This window comes from Stegostoma tigrinum, chromosome 5, assembly GCF_030684315.1.
Source record: "Stegostoma tigrinum isolate sSteTig4 chromosome 5, sSteTig4.hap1, whole genome shotgun sequence".
Classification (NCBI taxonomy): Eukaryota; Metazoa; Chordata; class Chondrichthyes; order Orectolobiformes; family Stegostomatidae; genus Stegostoma; species Stegostoma tigrinum.
This window is the reverse complement of record NC_081358.1, coordinates 90,608,459-90,629,045: the sequence shown is the minus strand read 5'-3', so window position 1 is coordinate 90,629,045 and position 20,587 is coordinate 90,608,459. Positions and strand designations below refer to the sequence as shown.

The 20,587-nt window shown below is 40.1% G+C and overlaps 1 protein-coding gene across 1 annotated transcript in view; it reads right to left on the bottom strand.

Annotated features, from left to right (window-relative positions):
• Window positions 1–20,587, bottom strand: part of cibar1 (CBY1 interacting BAR domain containing 1) — a 71,163-nt gene that overhangs the window by 4,286 nt on the left and 46,290 nt on the right. Inside the window, exons 7-8 of the mRNA XM_059646131.1 lie at window positions 13,810–13,923; window positions 6,726–6,845 (exon numbers count right to left, since the gene is read on the bottom strand). Of these exons, the coding sequence (XP_059502114.1) occupies window positions 6,726–6,845; window positions 13,810–13,923 (234 nt within the window). The remainder of the gene's footprint in view (window positions 1–6,725; window positions 6,846–13,809; window positions 13,924–20,587) is intronic.

Below are 20,587 nucleotides of genomic sequence, written 5' to 3'. Positions count from 1 at the left end.
CCAATCCAGACCGAACATAATGCCAAACTAAACTAGTCCCAAATGCCTGCCCATGGCCCAAATCCTTTTTTATGTACTTATTGAAATGTTTTAATTATACCCACATCCACCACTTCCTTGGAAAGTTCATTTCACATGCTCTGTGTAAACAAAACTGTCCCCATGTCTTTTTAAAATCTTTCTCCTCTCACCTTAAAAATGTGCCCCCTAGTTTTGAAACCCCCCCTCCCACCATCATAGGGAAAAAAGATGATTATCCATATCCCTCATTATTTTTTAAACTTTATAAGTTGCCTGTCATCATTGAGTGCTATCTCCTTTGAAGGTCTGAGGTGATTCATTCTCCTCTACCTGTTCTGCTCTGTACCCTTCTATTGTGCACTACCTTGTTTTCAAGAAAGTAGAATTACATTGATTACGTAGCACTGTCATTGATTTGCCTGCCTTGGCTGAAGAGATGGATGTACGTGGAGGCCGTTCGATGCAGGGTGTGAGGCCAGCAGCATTGGTAGATGTGTAAATTTAAGATGGTGTAGCTGGATGTAAGTACGATTCCTAACAGTCAGAAAGAGATGATGATTGTGGGGTGGGATCTGGCATGTGATTATATAGTGCACAACAAGACGTGATGTGAAAGTATTATTTGACTTCCACTACTATATGAGATCATGACACTAAATATGTATGGTACATACCAGGTTCTTGCTACCAATCACCAAGATCACCTGCTCACATTCCATTCTGAAGATAATTTCCCTTAAACTATCACATCTCTCCTCCTGCCCAGCACCATCATTGATATGTTCAAGTGCTACACCTTGTTTTAAGTTGCAATAGTATCTACCAACACTTCCCTTTGAGAGACTCATACTGCCTTTAAAAGTACAAGGCTGATTGCACCATGTAACTTTACATAGCAATGATCCATTCCTGGGGAACTCAGATGGCCAGCAACATGGCAGATATTTGGTCCTATGTTACATTCACAGGGATGAGGTGGTAGCATCAAATTTACATACCATCCACTTGTAATAGAACACAAAAATGTACCACAATTTTTAGCTGATTTTTCAACTTCACAATGACAAAGGAAACAAGATTTTTACATTGTTTAGAAGTCTGCTAAGTGAAGATGGCAGGAAAGGAATGTAAACTGCAGACATAAATTTGTTGTAGCCAGAATCCTCAAAGATCCATGTATGGGTCAGAAACACAACCACCTTGCTCCTGGTCCTTACCAGAGAAAATTAATTACTCTGGTTTCCCCAACCTATGAAGAAGGGCAGGTGGATGACATGTCTAAACAACTGATGGAGGATCTCTAGAAGAACCCCATTAGAAGACAGAATCTCAGGAGTGATTACAATAAATAATCCAGTGTAAGAGAGAAATACCTGAAGCATGAATGGAAAGTCTGGAAAGGTTGCCCCCCGGTTCACAGACTCATCTCTGGAAGTAATGATTCATATAGAGAGGGCATGGGGAAAAGTCTTCTTCCCTGTTGATGGCAGTTGGCCAACTTTATCAAGTTGGTGTGACTTCAAGTTTAAGAGTTGTCAGTATTCAAAGTATTTGCCTAAAACTTGAACAAAAGTTCAGAGGTGATGGCCTTAACTCCACTTTCCCGTCTGTCCCCAGTAAACCCGAGACTCACCTGCTGATTGAAAATCTGTCTAATTCTTGAGTATATTAAGTGACCCAGGCTCAAGTGTCTCTTGAGTAAGGAATTCCAAAGATTAAGTTCCCTCTAAATTAAGAAATTGTTCCTCATCTCCATTTTACATGGGAGACCTTTTACTTTAAACTGTGTCTCCCAGTTCTGGAATTCTCTATGAGAGGAAACATTTTCAATTCCCGTCCAGAATGTCTCAATAAAATCACCACCTATGCTTTTAGACTCCACAATGAGTACTGGCCTTTCTTTATAAAGAGATGCCTTCATTCCCGGAATCAGCCGAGTGAAACTTCTCTGAACTGCTTACAATGAAAGTACTTCCCTTTTTAAGGAGGGAGACCAAAATTATACAGTACTCAAGACACGGTCTCACAATCTACATCTGCAACAATACTTCTCTACTTTTATACTTTCTCCCCTTTGCAATTAAGGCCAAGGTTTCCTTTGCCATCTTAATTACTTGCCCTATCCACATGCAACTGTGACTCGAGTAAGGAAATCCAGATCCTTACGCACTGTAGCATTCTGTAGTCTCTCTCCATTTAAATAACACTCTGCTTCCCTATTCTTGTTGCCAAAGTGGACAACCTCTCATTTTTCTATATTGGGCTCCATCTGTAAACAACTGACCACTTACCCAATCTATGTCCCTTTGCAGACTTTATATATTTTCACCAGAACTTGCTGTCCTATCTATCTTTGTATCATCAGCAAAATCAGGCTACGTACACAGGTTCCTTCACCCATTATATAGATCATAAATAGGTGAGGCTCAGCACTGATTTCTACTGCAATCCACTTTTAACATTTTGCCAACTTAGAGAAACTAGAGAAAAAAAATCTCAGCTTATTTCCTGTTTATTAATTAGTCCATTATCCGTGCTAATAGATTATCTCAACCCAACACAACTCTTGCTCAGTACTCTTATATGGCTCGTCAGCGAATGACTTTTGGAAATCCAAACAGAACTACAAGCAGATCTGGGTTTAGATTACCCACTGAACCTATTTCTTTCTATCTTGACTGATTTTTTTTTCTAAACCTTGTCAATTCTCTTCCCACTTACATCTATGATTCTTCTGAAGCTTTATGTCAATTTCACAATTCCCAGTTTCCTGGCCCCAGCCGCCATTTCACCATGGAATGCAGTATGTCCATATGTCCGTCCCCTATCAGGATAGTCTAAAGGTTGTCAGCTTCTTCCTTGAAAGGCCTGAACAGTCTCCATGCATCACCTCTTGTGCATGGCTGAGCTCATTCTTACTTGAAACAAACTCTTCTTTTAATTATTTCACTTCCTCCTTGTCAAAGGTGGATATAAGGATATCTACACGGGTCCCAATTATCCATCCATGACGTCATCACCTCAGGTGACCTCCCACCCACAGCCTCCAACCTCATCATTCCACAATCCCACACCGCCCATTTCTATCTCCTTCCCAAAATCCATAAACCCGACTGCCCTAGTCAACCCATTGTCTCTGCCTGCTCCTGCCCCACCGAACTTATCTCCACCTATTTCGACTCCAGTTTCTACCTCTCTGTCTCCATCTCTGGTAAACACCTGGAAACTGATAGAAATCTATTTCAAGCCCACCGACTCCCACAGCTACCTAGAATACACCTCCTGTCATCCACCTTCCTGCAAGAATGTAATCCCCTATTGCCAATTCCTTCGCCTCCGCCGCATCTGCTCCCAAGATGAGGCATTCCACACCCAGACATCCCAGATGTCCTCGTTTTTCAAGGACCACAATTACCCTTTCACAGTGGTCGAAAACGCCCTCGACTTCATGTCTCGTGTTTCCCCGCACCTCAGCCCTCGCACACTGTCCCTGCAATAGCAACAAAGACAGAACTCCCAGTTCCTTACGTTATCACCCCATCCACTTGTGGATTCAACACATCATTCTCTGCCACTTTTGTCACCTGCAGTCTGACCCCACTACCAAGGATATATTTCCCTCCCCACCCTTATCCACCTTCCAGAGGAACCGTTCTCTCCATGAATTCCTCGTCTGCTCCACACTCCCCACTAGCCCCACTACTCCAGGCACTTTTCCCTGCAACTGCAGGAAGTGCTACAATTGCCCCTACACCTCCCCCCTCACCTCCATCCCAGGCCCCAAGAAAACCTTCCACATTTAACAGATGTTCACCTGCACATTTGCTGTTGTGGTATATTGTATCTGCTATTCCCGATGTGGCCCCCTCTACTTCAGAGGAACCAAGTGAAGTCTTCTGGAGCACCTACATTCGGTTTGTGACAAACGACAACATCTCCTAGTTGCGAACCACTTCAGCTCCCCTCTCACTCCTTGGAGGACACATCCATCCTGGGCATCCTCCAGTGCCACAACGATGCCACCTGAAGGCTGGAGGAACAGCACCTCATATTCCGCCTGGGAACCCTGCAGCCCAATGGTCTCAATGTGGACTTCACAAGCTTCAAAATCTCCCCACCCCCTACCTCATCCCAAGACCAGCCCATCTCATCCCTGCCTCCTTGACCTGTTTGACTTCTCTCCCAACTCCCCGCCCCTCCATCCTCACTGACCAACCCCCACCCCAACTCCCTATCTACACTAACCTTTATTGGTTTCATTCCTGCCTCCTCAACTTGTCAGTCTTCTCTCCACCTATCTGCTTCTCTATCCTCTTCTATCATCACCTCCCCCTCTCTCTATTTATTTCAGAGTCCTCTTCCTCTCCCCTATTTCTGAAGAAGGGTCCAGACCCGAAACATCAGCTTTCCTGCTCCTCTGATGTTGCCTGGCCTGCTGTGTTTACCCAGTTCTACACCTTGTTATTCCCTCAGACTCCAGCATCAGCAGTGCCTACCATATCTTAAGAAGTACTTGGTCGAGCACCTGGAATGTTACAACATTCAAGGTTATCGGCCTAGTGCTGAAAAGTGAGACTCGTCAGCAGAGTGTCTGGTAGAACAAACATGTTGGGTTGAAGGACTTCTTTTGTATTCTTTGATTCTGACTGTTCCCTCTAACACCCTGTCCATTATTTTGTCACTCCTAACACATTGACACCTCCCATGCAATCATAGTAGTTGTAACAACTTGCCCTTTCACGTTCTCACTCCTACTGTCAGAGATCCCAATTACATCTTCTGGGTGAAGCAGTGGTTTATTTGTACTTCAAGTATGGTCTTCTGTATTTGCTGTTCACAGTGCAGTCTCCTCTTTATTAGGAGAATAATTACAGCCAGGCGGACCACTTTCGGAACCTCTGCTCTACTGGAAACGCTTGCACCATAATGCTCTCATGCTAACATATATGCCTCCTGCTTGCTGCAGTGTTCAAGTCAATGCAGACCAGATGAACAGGGTGTCCATGTAGGCACTTTACAGCTTCCAGGACGCAACACAGAGCTCAACAACTTCACAACATGACACACTATTTCGTTTACATTCCCCCAGTGTTTTGTTTGCTCTCAGAAAAACCTTACCTTCCACACATATCTTAAACACTTATTTTGCACCTGTATCTCTCCTCTACTACCACTATAACACCCTTTGTCTTCTACTCTGTGGGTATCCTCATCGTCTGTTCAACTCATTTCAACCCACTTTGTTAACAACATACAAACTCAATTTCCAGCTTCCTTCAGCTCTGAAGAGGCCACATCAGACTTCAAAAGCTTGCTTTGTTTCTTTCTCTGCAAATGCTGCCAAACCTGTTGGGTTTCTCTTTCACTTCCTGTTGTTATTCCAGATTTCCAGCACTTGCAGTACTTTGCTTTCATCTGGATTTCAGACTTTTTGGTGTTAGATTACACTTGATTACTTTGGCCATTTTGTTTCTTTTAATAACATATACATATTGCTAATCCAACAAAATCCAGAATCCACCTTGTAATATTAAACCTTATGAATGAAAGAAGCCATTTTTGTGCTGCCTCACGAACTAGCACAGTAACTAAATTTCAGAATTCTAAACACCCATAAAATAGTTACGAGATAGCAATTATCAACAATATCTCAATTATGTTATAGCTGAAGAATAAGTAATTAACAACCAGCAGTTAATAAAGGATATGTGTTCTATTAATTATAATAAGTGTCTATTTTAAAAGTGTTGTTGGAAACCAAGTGTAGGAAGGAAAGAAACAAGATAGCACGAGAGCCTTATCAACAAGACGACATTTGGGTCTTAAACCAGAGATTTAACTCATTTGTCACTGTAATATGAGCCAAACATTTTCAAATGCTCCACTGTCTTCATACGTAAGATAATGCACATACATGACAAACGACAACACCTTCCAGTCATGAACCATTTTAACTTGCACTCGTTGGGTGACCTGTCCATCCTGGGCTTCCTCCAGTGTTGCATTGATGCACCTGCAAAACTCAGGAGCAGCACCTCATATTCTGCCTCGGGAGCCTACAGCCCGATGGCCTAAACATGGATTTCACCAGTTTTAATATTTCCCCACCTGGTCTCATCACATGTCCAACCCTCCCTCTCATCCCCACCTCCATGACCTGACACAATTTGTCCATCTTCTCTCTCACCTACCCGTCACTTCCAACTCACTGATCAATCCCCACCACTCCCTATTTGCACTCACCCATCACCATCCGACCTACCTTCCCCAGCCCCACTCCTCCTCTCTCTATTTCTGAGCTCCCTTAGCCCTCCCACATTTTTGAAGAAGGGTTCCAAACCGAAACATCAACTTTCCAGTTCCTCTGATGCTGCCTGGTCTGCTGTGTTCCTCCAGCTCCACACTGTGTTATCTCTGACTCCAGCAACTACAGTTCTTGCTATCTCATTAGATTCACCACATTGTTTGAAGAAGTTATTGCATTGTTCTTAATGAGGTGGGAAAGCAAACTGAACCAATCTACGTTATCTGAACAATCCTTTAAAGTCTATTGGTTTTTCGTTACCCAACCTGATTCTTAGAGTTCTTTGAGGAGATGACAAGATATCAAACCAAGGTAACTGGAGAATGTTGATATTAATTCCTTTTCATTTCACATGCAAAGCAAGCACTCAACCATCTGAGCTAATTCCCCAGACTCTTACCTTAGAAGATCCTGACATACGTAGAGCTGAATTTATTCCATTCATGGTATTCATAGAGTTTGCAGATACTATGCTTAGACGCGGCTGGCTGTCTTGTAAATGAAGTGTGTTCCTGAAAATCTATAAAGCAAATAACCTCATCGGCTAACAGCCTTTTGAAAAAAGTAAATATAGGTGACACTAGTACATCGTTAAAATCAAATTCCAAAGTTTACAAAAAGGCTAGTGATTATGAACATACTTCACACAAATAATATGTCAGTGCAACATTCACAGTGGAAATTTATTAGTTAATGGATTTATCCCTCAAATATATTAAAATTGAATAAGATAGATGATACCCCTACGCAGGGAGGATATAATTGGCACTTCTGACCAAATTGAAAACATTATATACCAGAAGCAGTGTGAAAATACTGAATTAATGATGATGGTAAACACATATGAGAAGTATGAGGTTTTTCCATGAAGAATATTTTGTGAGAAAAAAAATGAATATTCGTGTAAAAAAATATGTAAATAGGCTATGATGACTTTTGACCTGGACACAAAATAAGAAGAAAAATGTATATTTTTAAAAAATATTTAATGAATTGGTTATTGTTTTTAAGAATGTTTTAAAGGAGTTTCAAATGTTCACATTAACAGTATTTAAATGAATAGAAATATTGGTCTACGTGACTGAGTGACTTTTGACATTGAAGCAGTACCGAAAAGTAGCATATTATGAGATAGACCTCATGTGACTGGCAACAAAGAAGATGCACCAGTAAATGAAAGGAGCTTTGTGTGTAACACAACTTACAAAGGACAAAAAAAAGAAATAAAGACAGGGTTTCAGCAGAAATTGTGAACTGTACATTTATTGCCCATCTCTCACTTCCCTTGAACTGAGCTAGGCAATTTCAGAGACCAGTAAGGAGTCAATCATACACCTGAGAGGGTGGAATCACATGCAGGCCAGATCAGGGAAGTATGGTAAATTTCTGTCACTAAAGAACGTCATTGAACCAGATGGGATTTTACAATTGATTGAAGTTTCAAGGTCACTGTTACTGAGACTAACTTTCATTACATTCCAAGCTTCATTCATTTAACTTTCACCAGTTGCTATGATAAGATTTTACCGTGTCTACCGATATTAACCTGGAAATCTGGATCACTAGTCTAGTCATGTTAGCACAATGTACTGTCTCCCCTTAAAAAGGCTTAACTACATCAGCCAAGATTTCCTGGGATTTAGTGTCTTCAGAACTGTTCTGCATGATTGTGCCACTGGGTGACAAAGTAATGGTGTCATGTACCCGCTGCCTTTATCATTCTCACTGATACTGGTTGTTGGTTTGGAAGGTACTGTCTAATTTGTCGATGGTAGAATCGATTGTCACTGAGTGTCAATTGTGGAGCAAGTGAATTTTTGTGGATGTGTCGCCAATCAAGCAAGTTACTTTGTCCTAGATAGTAACAAGCTTCTTGAGTATTACTGGAGCTGCACTCATCCAGGAGAATGGACTATATTTGATTACATCCTGACTTGTACCTTGTACATGGTAGACAACAAGTTATTTGCTGCAAGATAGCCACAGTATTTATATGGATAAGCCAATTCAGGTTCTAGTAAGTGGTAGACCTCAAGATGTTGACAGCGTGTTGATTCAGCGATGGCGTGCCATCAAATATCAAGGTGGTATAAGTTGAATTTCCTTTGTTAGAGATGGTCATTACTTGGCATTTTGTAGAATGCTTGTTACTTGGTGCTTATCAGCCCAAGTCTACATGTGAACATAGATTGCTTCAGAATCTGAACAGGTGTAAATGTTGCTGAACATTACATAATCATCAGTTAACAGTAGGAAGGCTATTGATAAACAGAAAATGGTTGGATAAGAGACTCTACCCTGACGAATCCCTGCAGAGATGCTCTGGAGTTGAGATGATCAACTTCTAACAACCACAATCATTTTTTTTTGCTAGGATGACTCCCAATCAGAAGAACTTTCTCCCATATTCCCACTAAGTTGTGGTTAGGAGCTGTGTAGCTGTGGCAGCACCAAACTGAGCGGCTCTGCAAGCACCAGCCTAAGCATCAATGAAGCAAGTACTGCTTGACAGCACAGGTGACACCTTCCATAACTTTGCCAATGATCGAGAGTAGACTGATGAGGCTGTATGAGGCTAGCTTGTGCAGATTAGGCTTGTACTCATTAGAGTTTAGAAGAATGAGAAGAGACCTCATTGAAACATAAGATTCTTGGTGGGGGGGGGTCTACAGGGTAGATGCGGACACACTTTTCCTCATGGTTAGGAAAGTCTTGGGTGACAGGACATTAAGAGAGAGATGAAGAGGAAGTTCTTTTCTTTCAGAGGTGTGATAAATCTATGAAATTGTTTACTACAGAAGAGTGTCAAGACTGGGTTGTTAAGTATATTTAAGGCTAAGGATAGAACATTTAAAATCATTAAGGAAATCAAGGATTCTACGTATAAAGCAGAAAAGTAGGGCTAATGATTACCGGATCATCCATAATCTCATTAAATGGCAGAGCTAAATGGATCAAGTGTCTTATTTCCCCTCTCATGTCTGATTGGAATCAAATAAAAAGTAGGGATGTATTGCTTCAACTATATGGGTCACTGATGAGACCATATTTGGATATGTTAGAGGTCTTACTATGCCTAGGTCCTGGGTTTGATTCTAGCCTAAAGTTATTATCTGTGTGGAATTTGCATGTTCTCAGTGTCTGCTTGAGTTTCTACTGGATGCCTTCTGGTTTCCTCCAATAGTCTAATGATGTGCAGGTTAGTTGGACTGGCCATGATAAAAACCACTTATGGGTGGTGGGTCTAGGTGGGATGCTCTTTGGAGAGCTGATAGAGACTCGAAGGGCCAAATGGCCTCTTTCTGCACTGTTAGCATTCTTTAATACATTAATTTTTGAGATGAGGGTAGCAAAAGAATGACAGCCATACTTGTAAACAGCACCAAGGTGGGTCAGAAAGTAGGTTTTAAAGAAAGCGGCATAGAGGGATGACAGTATTCAAAACAGATTCACCCAGCTGATTCCTGGAACAAAGCGGACGACTTATCAAGCAAAGATAATCGGTTAGACTTTGATTTGTTAGCATTTAGAAGAATGAAGGGTAATCGTACTGAAACATACAAGATTCAGAGGAGCATTGACAGGGTAGACTTTAAGGTGGGGGTACCTTGAACTCGGTGATATTTGTTCAGACTAATATGTGGAATGGACTTATAAGGAAAAGATCAACAGTTTAGGCTTGAATTTGAGTTTACAAGAGTAAAAGGTGACTTGATTAAAACATACAAGATCCTGAGGAGGCATGAAACAGTGGATACAGAAAGAATGTTTCCTCTGTTGGGAGAATCTAGGACTAGGGGTTATTGCTTAAAACAAAGGGGTCACCTATTTAAGACCGAGTTAAGAAGAACATTTTTCTCTGAGAGTTTTAAGTCTTTGGAACTCACTTCCTCAAAAGGTGACAGAAGTAGATTCTTTGGATATTTTACGGCAGAGGTAGAGAGATTCTTGATAAGCTAAGAGGTGATTGGTTATTGGGGTAGGCAGGCATGTGGGTTGAAATTAAAATCAGCCTTGATCTTATTGAAAGGCACAGCAGGTTCAAAAGGCTACATAGCCTACTCCTGTTCCTAATTCATATGCACTTATGTCACTTCAAGGACAAGAGTTTGGAGAATAATAATTAATAGTGGAAAACAAGGAAATGCCAATGACTTTAAACTTGGAATTTCCATTTTTCTTAAAGTACAGGACACTAAAAAAGCATTCCAAGAACAACAGAAATTGAGGAGGCAAACAATGGCAAAGAACTTAAACCATTCACAATCACTGGAGTAAAAGTACATATGAATCAGAAATGTAAGCACTTAGCCCCAAAATACTCCATTCGCCATATCTCTGCCAACCTACCAAATCTTTTTGTAACCTCCCTTTTCTCAACTTTGCTACCTATCTTTGTGTCATCAGTAAATTTGATAACCATACCTATGTAGATTCATTTAAGTCATTTCTATAAATTGCAATTATGAGGTCCCAGCACCAATCCCTATGGAACACCAAACTAAACTAAAAAGACACTGCTTATACATTCTCACTTCCTGTTAGCCAGCCAATCCTATATCCATGCCAGTATGCTGTGGTGTACACTGTGAGGTTTTATTTTCAGCAATAATCTTTGTTGTTGCACCTTACTAGATGCCTTCTGGAAATCTAAGTACAGCACATCTGCATGTTCCCTTTTCTCTATAGTATGTGTTATTTTCTCAAAGACTCCAACAGACAGATCAAACATGATTTTAACAAAATTATGTTAGCTCTGCCTGATTATTCTGAACTTATTTCTTTAATAATCACTTTTAATGTTTTCTCTATTTTCCTATACTTTCCTGCTTTCTGGCTCCCCTTTTTGAATAAAGAAGTTACATTTGTAATCTTTTAATCTAATGGTACCATTCCCAAATCAAAGAAGTTTTGGAAAATTAAAACCAATGCATCTACTGTCACACTAACCACTTCTTTTAAGATCCTTGGATGAAGTCCATCAGGATACAGATATTTGTCAGCTTGCAGCTTCAACAACTTACTCACTTCCTGAAGTACTGGGTCATCTCAAGTTCTAAAAACTGACATTTTTCCTGGGGCTTATGTCCTGCACTGAGAGTTCTTGAAAGAAGTAACTGCAGAAATAGAGAATGTATTTTATAAGTTTCCAACATTCCCTTGCTTCTGCATGTGGTTCATGTGCAATAAGGCCTGGAGATCTTACTGAAACATTAACTGGGTGGCACAGTGGTTAGCACTGCGGTCTTACAGTGCCTGGGTCCTGGATTTGATTCCAGCCTTGAGTTACTGTCTGTGTGGAGTTTGCATGTTCTCAGTGTCTGCTTGTGTTTCTACCGGATGCCTTTTGGATTCCTCCCACAGTCCAAAGATGTGCAGGTTAGGTGGATTGGCCATGGTAAAAACCACTTGTGGGGTGCTGGGTCTAGGTGGGATGCTCTTTGGAGGGTTGGTACAGACTCAGTGGGCCAAATGGCCTCTCTCTTCACTGTTAAATTAATTTTTGAGATGAGGGTAGCAAAGGAATGATAGCCATACTTGTAAACAGCAGCAAGGTGGGTCAGAAAGTAGGTTTTAAAGAAAACAGCATAGAGGGAGGACAGTATTCAAGAGATTCACCAAGCTGATTCCTGAAACAAAGCAGGCAACTTATCAAGCATAGATAATAGGTCAGACTTTGATTTGTTAGTATTTAGAAGAACAAAGGGTAATCTTATTGAAACATACAAAATTCAGAGGAGCATTGACAGGGTAGACTTTGAGAAGATTCACTGGTAGGGGTACCTTGAACTCAGTGATATAATTCCAAATAAAAGGACAACTAATTTAAAACTGAGACAAAGAAATTTCTTCACCCATAAGGCAGTGAATGTCTAGAATTCTCTATTCCACAGAATTGTGAAGACGAGATCACTTAAAATACTTACAAAGGAGATAGATGGATTGTTGAATTATTGCGCACTTGAGAGCTATGATGAGCTGATACAAAAGAGGAGTTGAGGTCTGGGGGAGATCAGCCATATTTTGTTTGATGGCAGGCTTGATGAGCCAAATGACCTACTTCTGTTCCTACTTTATGGACATCAGAAATTTGAAGACAAATTATAGGTAAGTTGTCTGAGAGAATTACGGATGGCAGATGGAGTATAATGTGGGAAAACATGAAGTTATTCATTTTGGCAGGAAGTATAAAAGGAAAACAGAGTATTACTTAAATGGAGAATGACCACAGAATTCCGAGGTGCAGAGAGATTTAGGTATTCTAGTGCATGAGTCATAAAACGTTTGTATGCAGCTACAGCAACATGGTCATGAAAGCTAATGTGATGTAGTCCTTTATTATGAAATGAAGTGAACATAAAAATAAGGATTTATGCTTCAGTTATATAGGGCAGTGATAAGACCATATCTCAAATACAGTGTGCAGTTTTAATCCCCTCATTTAAAGGATATAAAGTACACTGCATGGTTCAGAGGAAGCTTGTTAGATTGACAGCTAGAATTAAGGGGATATTTTGCAAGGATAGATTGGACAGGATGGCCCTGTTTCCACTGCAGTTTCAAAGGTGAGGGATGACTTGATTGAACTGTGTAAGACCTTGAATAGTCTTGACAAGGTTGATGTGGAAAGGGTGTTCTTGTGGGTGAGTCCAGAACCAGAGGAAGCAATATTTAAAAACTAGGAGTCGCCCTTTCAGGGCAGATGAGGAAAAATGTTTTCTCTTTGAAAGCTGTGCAACTTTGGAACTCTACTTAAGAAGACAAGATGAGACAGGATCATTAAACAGCTTTAAGAAAGAAACAGATAGATTCTTATTACGTATGAGAATTAAAAGGGCTATCAAGGAAGATGGAAATGTGGTATTCAAAACACAGCCAGATCAGCCTTGATCTTAATGATTGATTAGAATAGGTAGGAGGAGATGAAGGTGAATGTCTGCTTCTAATTCATATGGTCATACTAAGCTTAACGGAGTCAGAAACCATGAAAGATCCTGACTATCAGAGATAATGGGAACTGCAGATGCTGGAGAATTGGAGATAACAAAGTGTGGAGCTTGATGAACGCAGCAGGCCAAGCAGCATCTTAGGAGTATAAAAGCTGATGTTTCAGGCCTAAACCCTTCATCAGAAAAGGGTCTAGGCCTGAAACATCAGCTTTTGTATTCCTAAGATGCTGCTTGGACTGCTATGTTCATCCAGCTCCACACTTTGTTATCTAAGATCCTGAGTATAATGGGTTTTCTGGAGGATTATAGATGCTGGGGAAATGTCCATCTGAAGTTTTGATTTTCCAAGCAATTTCTATAGATTCAGTGCATCAGGGATACAACACGGTACTGGTGAGCAATTCCAGTCTATGCTGCTCCAATGACTGACTGTCTGGTCATTGAGATGCAAGAGCCAGTATTATTAAAAGTAGAAGCATGTGGTGAATAATGTATTTATTTGAGCTTTTTAAAAAACCTCAAATTACAACTTACCTCCATATCTGCCTCTTCATCAATATTCTGTATATGCTGATATGCTTTGCTATAAACCTCTAAAGCTTTTGCATGGAACGCCATTTCAATTGTGATGAAGTCCCCAAAAATCTTCTATTTGAAGTAAATAATAAAGAATTTGAGGTATTAATTCACTAATAGAAAGTATTGTGTACTGCCTCCAAGACGTTATTATATAATGTTAAAACATCCCTGGATTGTAAAATAGCATTCAGTTATACCAGAATCAAGTTGACTCGTAAAAATACTACTATATATTTTACAAAATTTATAGTTAATTACACAAAAGCTCAAAAGAATTAAACATACATTGCTGACAATGTTAAATTTAGATTAAACAAAATTCAGACATGATGAGTTTAATTTCTCAGTTATATGAAATGCAACATGCTGTCCTGAATATCACAGCAGTTATGTTCTCTTATGCCCACACATATTTATTCACATGTAATGAAAACTAAATTATCTTTTTTCCCATAGTCAAGACAAATTGATACATGTAACGATACAGAGGGAAAATTCACTCTCTTGGCACCATGTAAATTACATCAGTTCTCCAGGGACAAACAATGTGGTGGACAGTTAGTTACCTGGTGTTTGCACTGTTCTTCAATATCACTAAGGAAACCTACATGGTAATGGCCCATAGTACAGTCTGAGCTCAGGAACCAACATAAGTGTGTTCAGCCAGTGAATAAAACCCCTAAAAAGTTGGATTTGAAACTGCCCAGCCCTTTCTTGCTTAATTTAAGAGCAAGCCCTGTAAAATTTGCACAACTACTTCTTCAGCAAAACGCTGGCAATTCAAAGAGGAATCAACAATTCTGCAAATAGCATCTTTATCATTAGATACTCTGCACTGAAAAATACTCGTTAGCATTCTAAAGTACAACCCAAATGAGCCACTGAAAATCTTCCAATGTAAAGGAGAATTTTAAAAAATCTTATTATTTGATATTCCCTCTGTATCGTTACATGCATCAATTTGTCTTGACTATGGGAAAAAAGATAATTTAGTTTTCATTACATGTGACTGACTTACCTAGGTCAGAATTTATTGTTCGTTCAGAACTGTCCTGGAGAACATGGTTGTGAGCTGCTTTACAACTTAGTCTTGCATTAGGGGTGATTTATTAGTTTGGATAGAGGATTAGCTAACCAGCAGAAAGCAGAGGATTGGGATAAAAGGGTCTTTTTCTGGTTGGCAAGATGTAGGTCATGGGGTGCCGCAGGATTTAAACCTCGGGTCCCAACAATTTACAACTACATTAATGACTTGGATCTGGCAACAGAAAATACTGTACCCAAATCTGCCAATGATACTAAGATGGAAAATGAATTGCAATGAAGAAATAAGAGGGATACAGACCAAATGTTGTCAAGTGGGACTAAATTAATTTAGCACATCTGCTCAAAACTTCACTAGACTAGCTGCATAAACACTGTGGCTAAGAGTGGAGAAGATTTTTTTTAATTAGTGATGACATTGGCATAATTGAAAGGCACGAGGTAAATTCAGGAAACCAGAATATAGAAAGAGTCTAGACAGAGATGAGGAATGATAAAAGACACCTGTAGGAGTTGTGCATAGGGCTCCCCAACAGTAATTACATCTTAGGGCAGGGTACCAAGGAGGAAATCATGGAAGCTCGTCAGAAGGGTACAACGATAATCACAGCTGATTTAGCCTGTACACAGATGAGAGAAATCAGATGGAGAAAAGAAGTCTAGATGACGAATTCATTGAATGTTTTCAGGACAATGTTAGAACATGTTGTGGCACCAACTAGAGAGCAGGCCTATTAGACTTTGTTCTGAGCAGTAAGATAGAATTAATTATTGACATGATTGTGAAAGCACCTCTGCATAGCAGTAACAAATATATGATGGCGGTCTATGTACAGTTCAAGGTAGAGAAGTAGGGGTCTAAGACTGATATGTTGAATTTAAACAAGGGTAATTACGAGGGCATGGAAGGAGAGCTAGGAAAAATGTTAGAACTGCAAATTAATGAATCCCCAGGTTGAAATGGATTTCATGCTAGGATCGTAAAAGTAGTCAGTGAGACAGTTGATTCGATAGTTTTAATTTTCCAAAACTTATTAAGGATTACCCATTTAAGGTGGAGATGTGCAATTTTTTTTTCCTTAAGGTTAAAGAGTCTTTAGAATTTCCTTGCACAAAATGCAGTGGATGCAGCATTTTCAAATTTTTTTTAAGACACAGGTAGATAGAATCTTGACTACCATGTTGATGGAAAATTATCAGGGCTATGCAGGAATGTTGAGCTGATGTTCAAATCAGATCATCAAAATCTCACTGCACAGTGGAGCAGGCTTGAAGGACTGAGTGGTCTATTCTTGTTCCCTGTTTGTATGTTTGTTTCCGTCACTAGTCAATCTGACAAAGCATGCCATCAAGGCACCTACAGAGTATAAGCCTTTCCATTAGGCATGCTGGTAAGTTGTTCGATTTTTCTATTTAAATATTTCTAACCATGTCAGTTTCAATGGACAATGACTTCCCACTCTGCATGTGTCTAATGCAGCCTGACAAGATCCACAATTTCCAAGAAGGACCAGAAGGCCAAAGTGTTAAGCGGCAGGAAATTTATTCTTGGAATGTTAATTTTTCAGGCAGCAAAGTTAGTCTAAGCTGTTTCCCACCCAAAATGGCCAAATAAGAATCCAAATGTGCCACATTATGATGATGTAAAGTGACATTCCTTCATATTGACACAAGTTAAAAAAAAATCCCCCCCAGTTACATCAGAGGTTCCTGAAAACAGTCACAATATTTTAAGTCTATAGATAAGATGTAGGAGGATGTCAGTTCCTGCGCAGCTGTCAGCATACCTCAGGCATCCACTTATTTTTTTCAGTGGGTTTAACCACCAGTGTTTTAGGCGTAAGAGCTAATACAGTGTGGAGCCGGAGGAGCATAGCAGGCCAGGCAGCATCAGAGGAGCAGGAAAGTTGACGTTTTGGGTCGGGACCCTTTTTCAGAAGTTTGCTGAAGAAAGGTCCTGACCTAAAACGTCAACTTTCCTGCTCCTCTGATGCTGCCTGGCCTGCTATGCTCCTCTGCTTCCACACTGTCTTATCTCTGACTCCGGCATCGGCAGTTCTTACCATCTGGTGTTTTAGGTGTACTTGGAACATCATCTATCATTGTCTTTTTCTGGAGGTGACTATATATGTTTGAAACTTCGGATAAGGTACTGTCTCCCTCAGACGCACCAGTTACTGTTCTGTTTTCAGGTCTACAAAAATCTCAGTTTGGCATTATTATTTATGGATTTTCAAATTAAAGTTGCCCCTTCTACATCCATGCTACCTGTCAAGAGTTGATCTTCATGTTCTCTCCATACAACATCATCTCTTGAGGAAGGGTCACCGGACCCGAAACATTAACTCTGTTTTCTCCTTCATAGATGCTGCCAGACCTACTGAGCTTTTCCAGCCGAGACAATGGGAACTGCAGATGCTGGAGAATCCGAGATAACAAAGTGTGGAGCTGTATGAACACAGCAGGCCAAGCAGCATCTCAGGAGCACAAAAGCTGATGCTTCGGGCCTAGACCCTTCATTAGAAAAGAGGGGTGAGGGTTCTGAAATGAATAGGGAGAGAGGGGGAGGCGGACTGAAGACGGATAGAGGAGAAGATAGGTGGCGAGGAGACAGACAAGTTGAAGAGGCGGGGATGGAGCCAGTAGAGGTGAGTGTACAAGAGAGTTGCAGTGGGAGAGAGATCCCCTGAGGTTTGTCTGGAGGGAGAAGGGTAACTTCTTCAGGTTTGCATCTTAGGAGCACAAAAGCAACTTTGTTGTTATTCCTGATTTATAGCATCCACAGTTCTTTTGGTTTTTATCATCTCTTGTCTGTATGTTTAGGAGTCCAGTCTGTGCTACAACTAGGCTGGAATCCATTCAGCACCAGTCGTATAACTCTTCACCAACACCTCTTGACCTTTTTGAAAACACAGCATCTAGCCTTGTTCTCTCATTGAGAAAGCAAATTCTGTTGTTTCCTGTCAACAAAGTCAAGGGTAGTTTTAGTAAATCAAGTGTCATGTGCAACTGACACTTTGTCATGAGTAGTGCTAGAGAACTCGAATTATGGAGTGGGATGTGTTTTGACATGTTAACAAAAATTAATTCAATCTTTTGGATAATAATCCATGTTCTTGACTTACCCTTTAGGAATGTTTCATTGTCAGAACAAACATTTGTGCAAAAACATTTGTGATTGTGCGATAAAAAACTGATTAGATAGGTCAAATTTCATTCTGCTTTATATATATTCTGTAAACTCATGATATAACCAAATAGTCAAACCTTGCAAAGATCTCCCCCAAACTTTCATGATTTTCTCTGAAGATGCTGTATTTATGATGGAAGCTTCAAGACATTCAGTATGTGCATCAATGACTAATGAAAACATTTGCCCTCCAAAAGGTTAAAAACAGTTAATATAGATTTTTTGTCATGGCCTTTCTGGTATAGTGGCACTAATGAAGGTGAGTTGCGAACTCCTGCGCAAGCTACAAATGTTCGTGCCTTCCCCTCAATTTCAGAGTCATGCCCTGGCAACTAAAAACAGCTCTGACTATCTCCTTCAATCTGACAATGCCATAGTGACCTTTATGGATGATTTAACCCACAGCTGTCACAGAATGATGACCACCATCCCCTGTGGGAGATATCCTGGTTATACAGATATTTCTAGCTTCCTGTGACATGTGGTTTCAGTTTGGAGTTGTTGTTCTGTGATCTTGCAATGAAGTCAATGTCCATCACTCTTGACAGTAGTAAATCATCTCTCACGTACTTCGCACCTTGTCCTGCTGTTACCAGAGCGTTCTGTACTTGTTTGAAATAAAAGACCTCTACAAACAGACCGTTTGCAGTCAGTTCATTTGGGAAAGGTAATCTAAACAGCCCGTAAGTATTTCTATTTAAGTTGCATTGCCTACACCTAATTGTAGCACTTTGAACTATGGCAAGTGCCCATCTCTGCATAAGGCTTGCTGCTACGCAAGATATCCCTGTATGAGGCCCAGTTATTGTAGCCAGTTGTCAATGGTCTATTAGTATGATACATTCTTGGCTGTGCAGATATTAGTGAAATTGTTTCATGCCAAAACATAATTCTGAAAGGTTTTTTTCCTCTATTTGTGCATCGTTCATTTCTGTTTTAATGATCTTGACGCAAAAACTATCGGCTTCTCTTACTATTGCTGTTAGGTGAGAAATGACTACTTCCACTCCATTGGGTGATGAATCATGTGCCATTTGTGGTCCTAAAGGAGTTGACTTTAATAAAGCCTATTTACGTTGTGTTTCATATTGATCTTCCCATTTCTAGTTCTTGTCTTGGACAAGAATAATAACACAATAAAGTGTGCAACTGCTTGAGAATGGTTGCAAGATTTGGGACTCAGTAATTTAGCAATTACAAAAAAATGGTAATTAGTTTACATTTTTAGGTACTGTTGCCACAGTTGTGGCTTTTGCTTTTGAAGATGATATGTGTTGTTCCTTTGCAGCGGCAACAAGGCCTAAACATTCAATGATAGAAAATTTAAAAGAAATCAAATTTGTCTTTGCTAATTCAGGTCTCTGCAGATTTCATCTAAATTGTGGAGATGCACTTTTTTGTTTTTTTCCCCTGGGTGTCTAGGTAAAATTGGATTCCTTCCAATCAACTTGAAATCTGTTCCATGGCAAACTGGGATAATGCAGACACAGACATGATTCCAAATTGAAGTCTCTGGAATTTTACTAGTCCTTTATGTATTATAATTATCATGTATTTCCACGACTTAGGCTTGACTAAGGTTGATTTTACTGACAAGCTGACCTCCAACTAGGCCAGCACATGTCATGGATGAAAGGCAAAGATTACTGCTCAGCACACAGTACTGTAACATCAGCACAGATGTGTACCAAGCCAGTTTTCTTCATCATTGGTATGATAGATGTGGTCCAATGAATCACCCATATTTGTGGGCTCAGGGACTAACTTGACTAGCATCTCTAATTCTGCTTCAGCCTTTGGTATGATTGCATAAAATATTGAACCAATCTTTTGCTTGATTCTCATCCTTGATTTTTTATTTGATGGAGACCATTTCTATTCTTTGTGGGAGTTCCAGCTCTCTGAATTTTCATCATACACTCCCTTGGCACCAAACTTTCCTGCCTTTCTCCTTTTGATGGGAAGGACCTGCGTTGCATTCTGTGCCAAGAAAACTTCAGCAATACCTCTGTTCTTACTGTTTAATACAAGGTATTCCTGAGGATGCCCGTTTCTTTGCAAGTTTATAACCCAACTCAAGACGTTTCCATCTGTGTAGGGTATTTGTTACTCAGTGTTCCTTTAGGGTCAAGTATGTGGCAAGATTCTTCTATGATGCTCAATTCTTCCCTGGGTAAATTATTTTCTTCTCCCTTGCTGACCGTAACTACTTCAGTGCAGCAATGATGTATTTTGATTTCTTCTTTTTATCAAAGCGTTTCCAAGGTCTGCAGTGAGAAACACGATATTTTTTCCAAAATTTTATCTACATTGAGTCCTCTTCAGGTCAAGTTCCAAGGACGTGGAGGCCAAAATGTTAAACAGCAGGAGCTTTATGACAGGGATGTTTACAGCCTAAGCAGCAAGATTAGACTAAGTTGCTCAGTGGCTCATGACATCATTGTCATTTATTAGACTCAGGAACAGCCCACCATACTAACACAGATACACAACATCTAT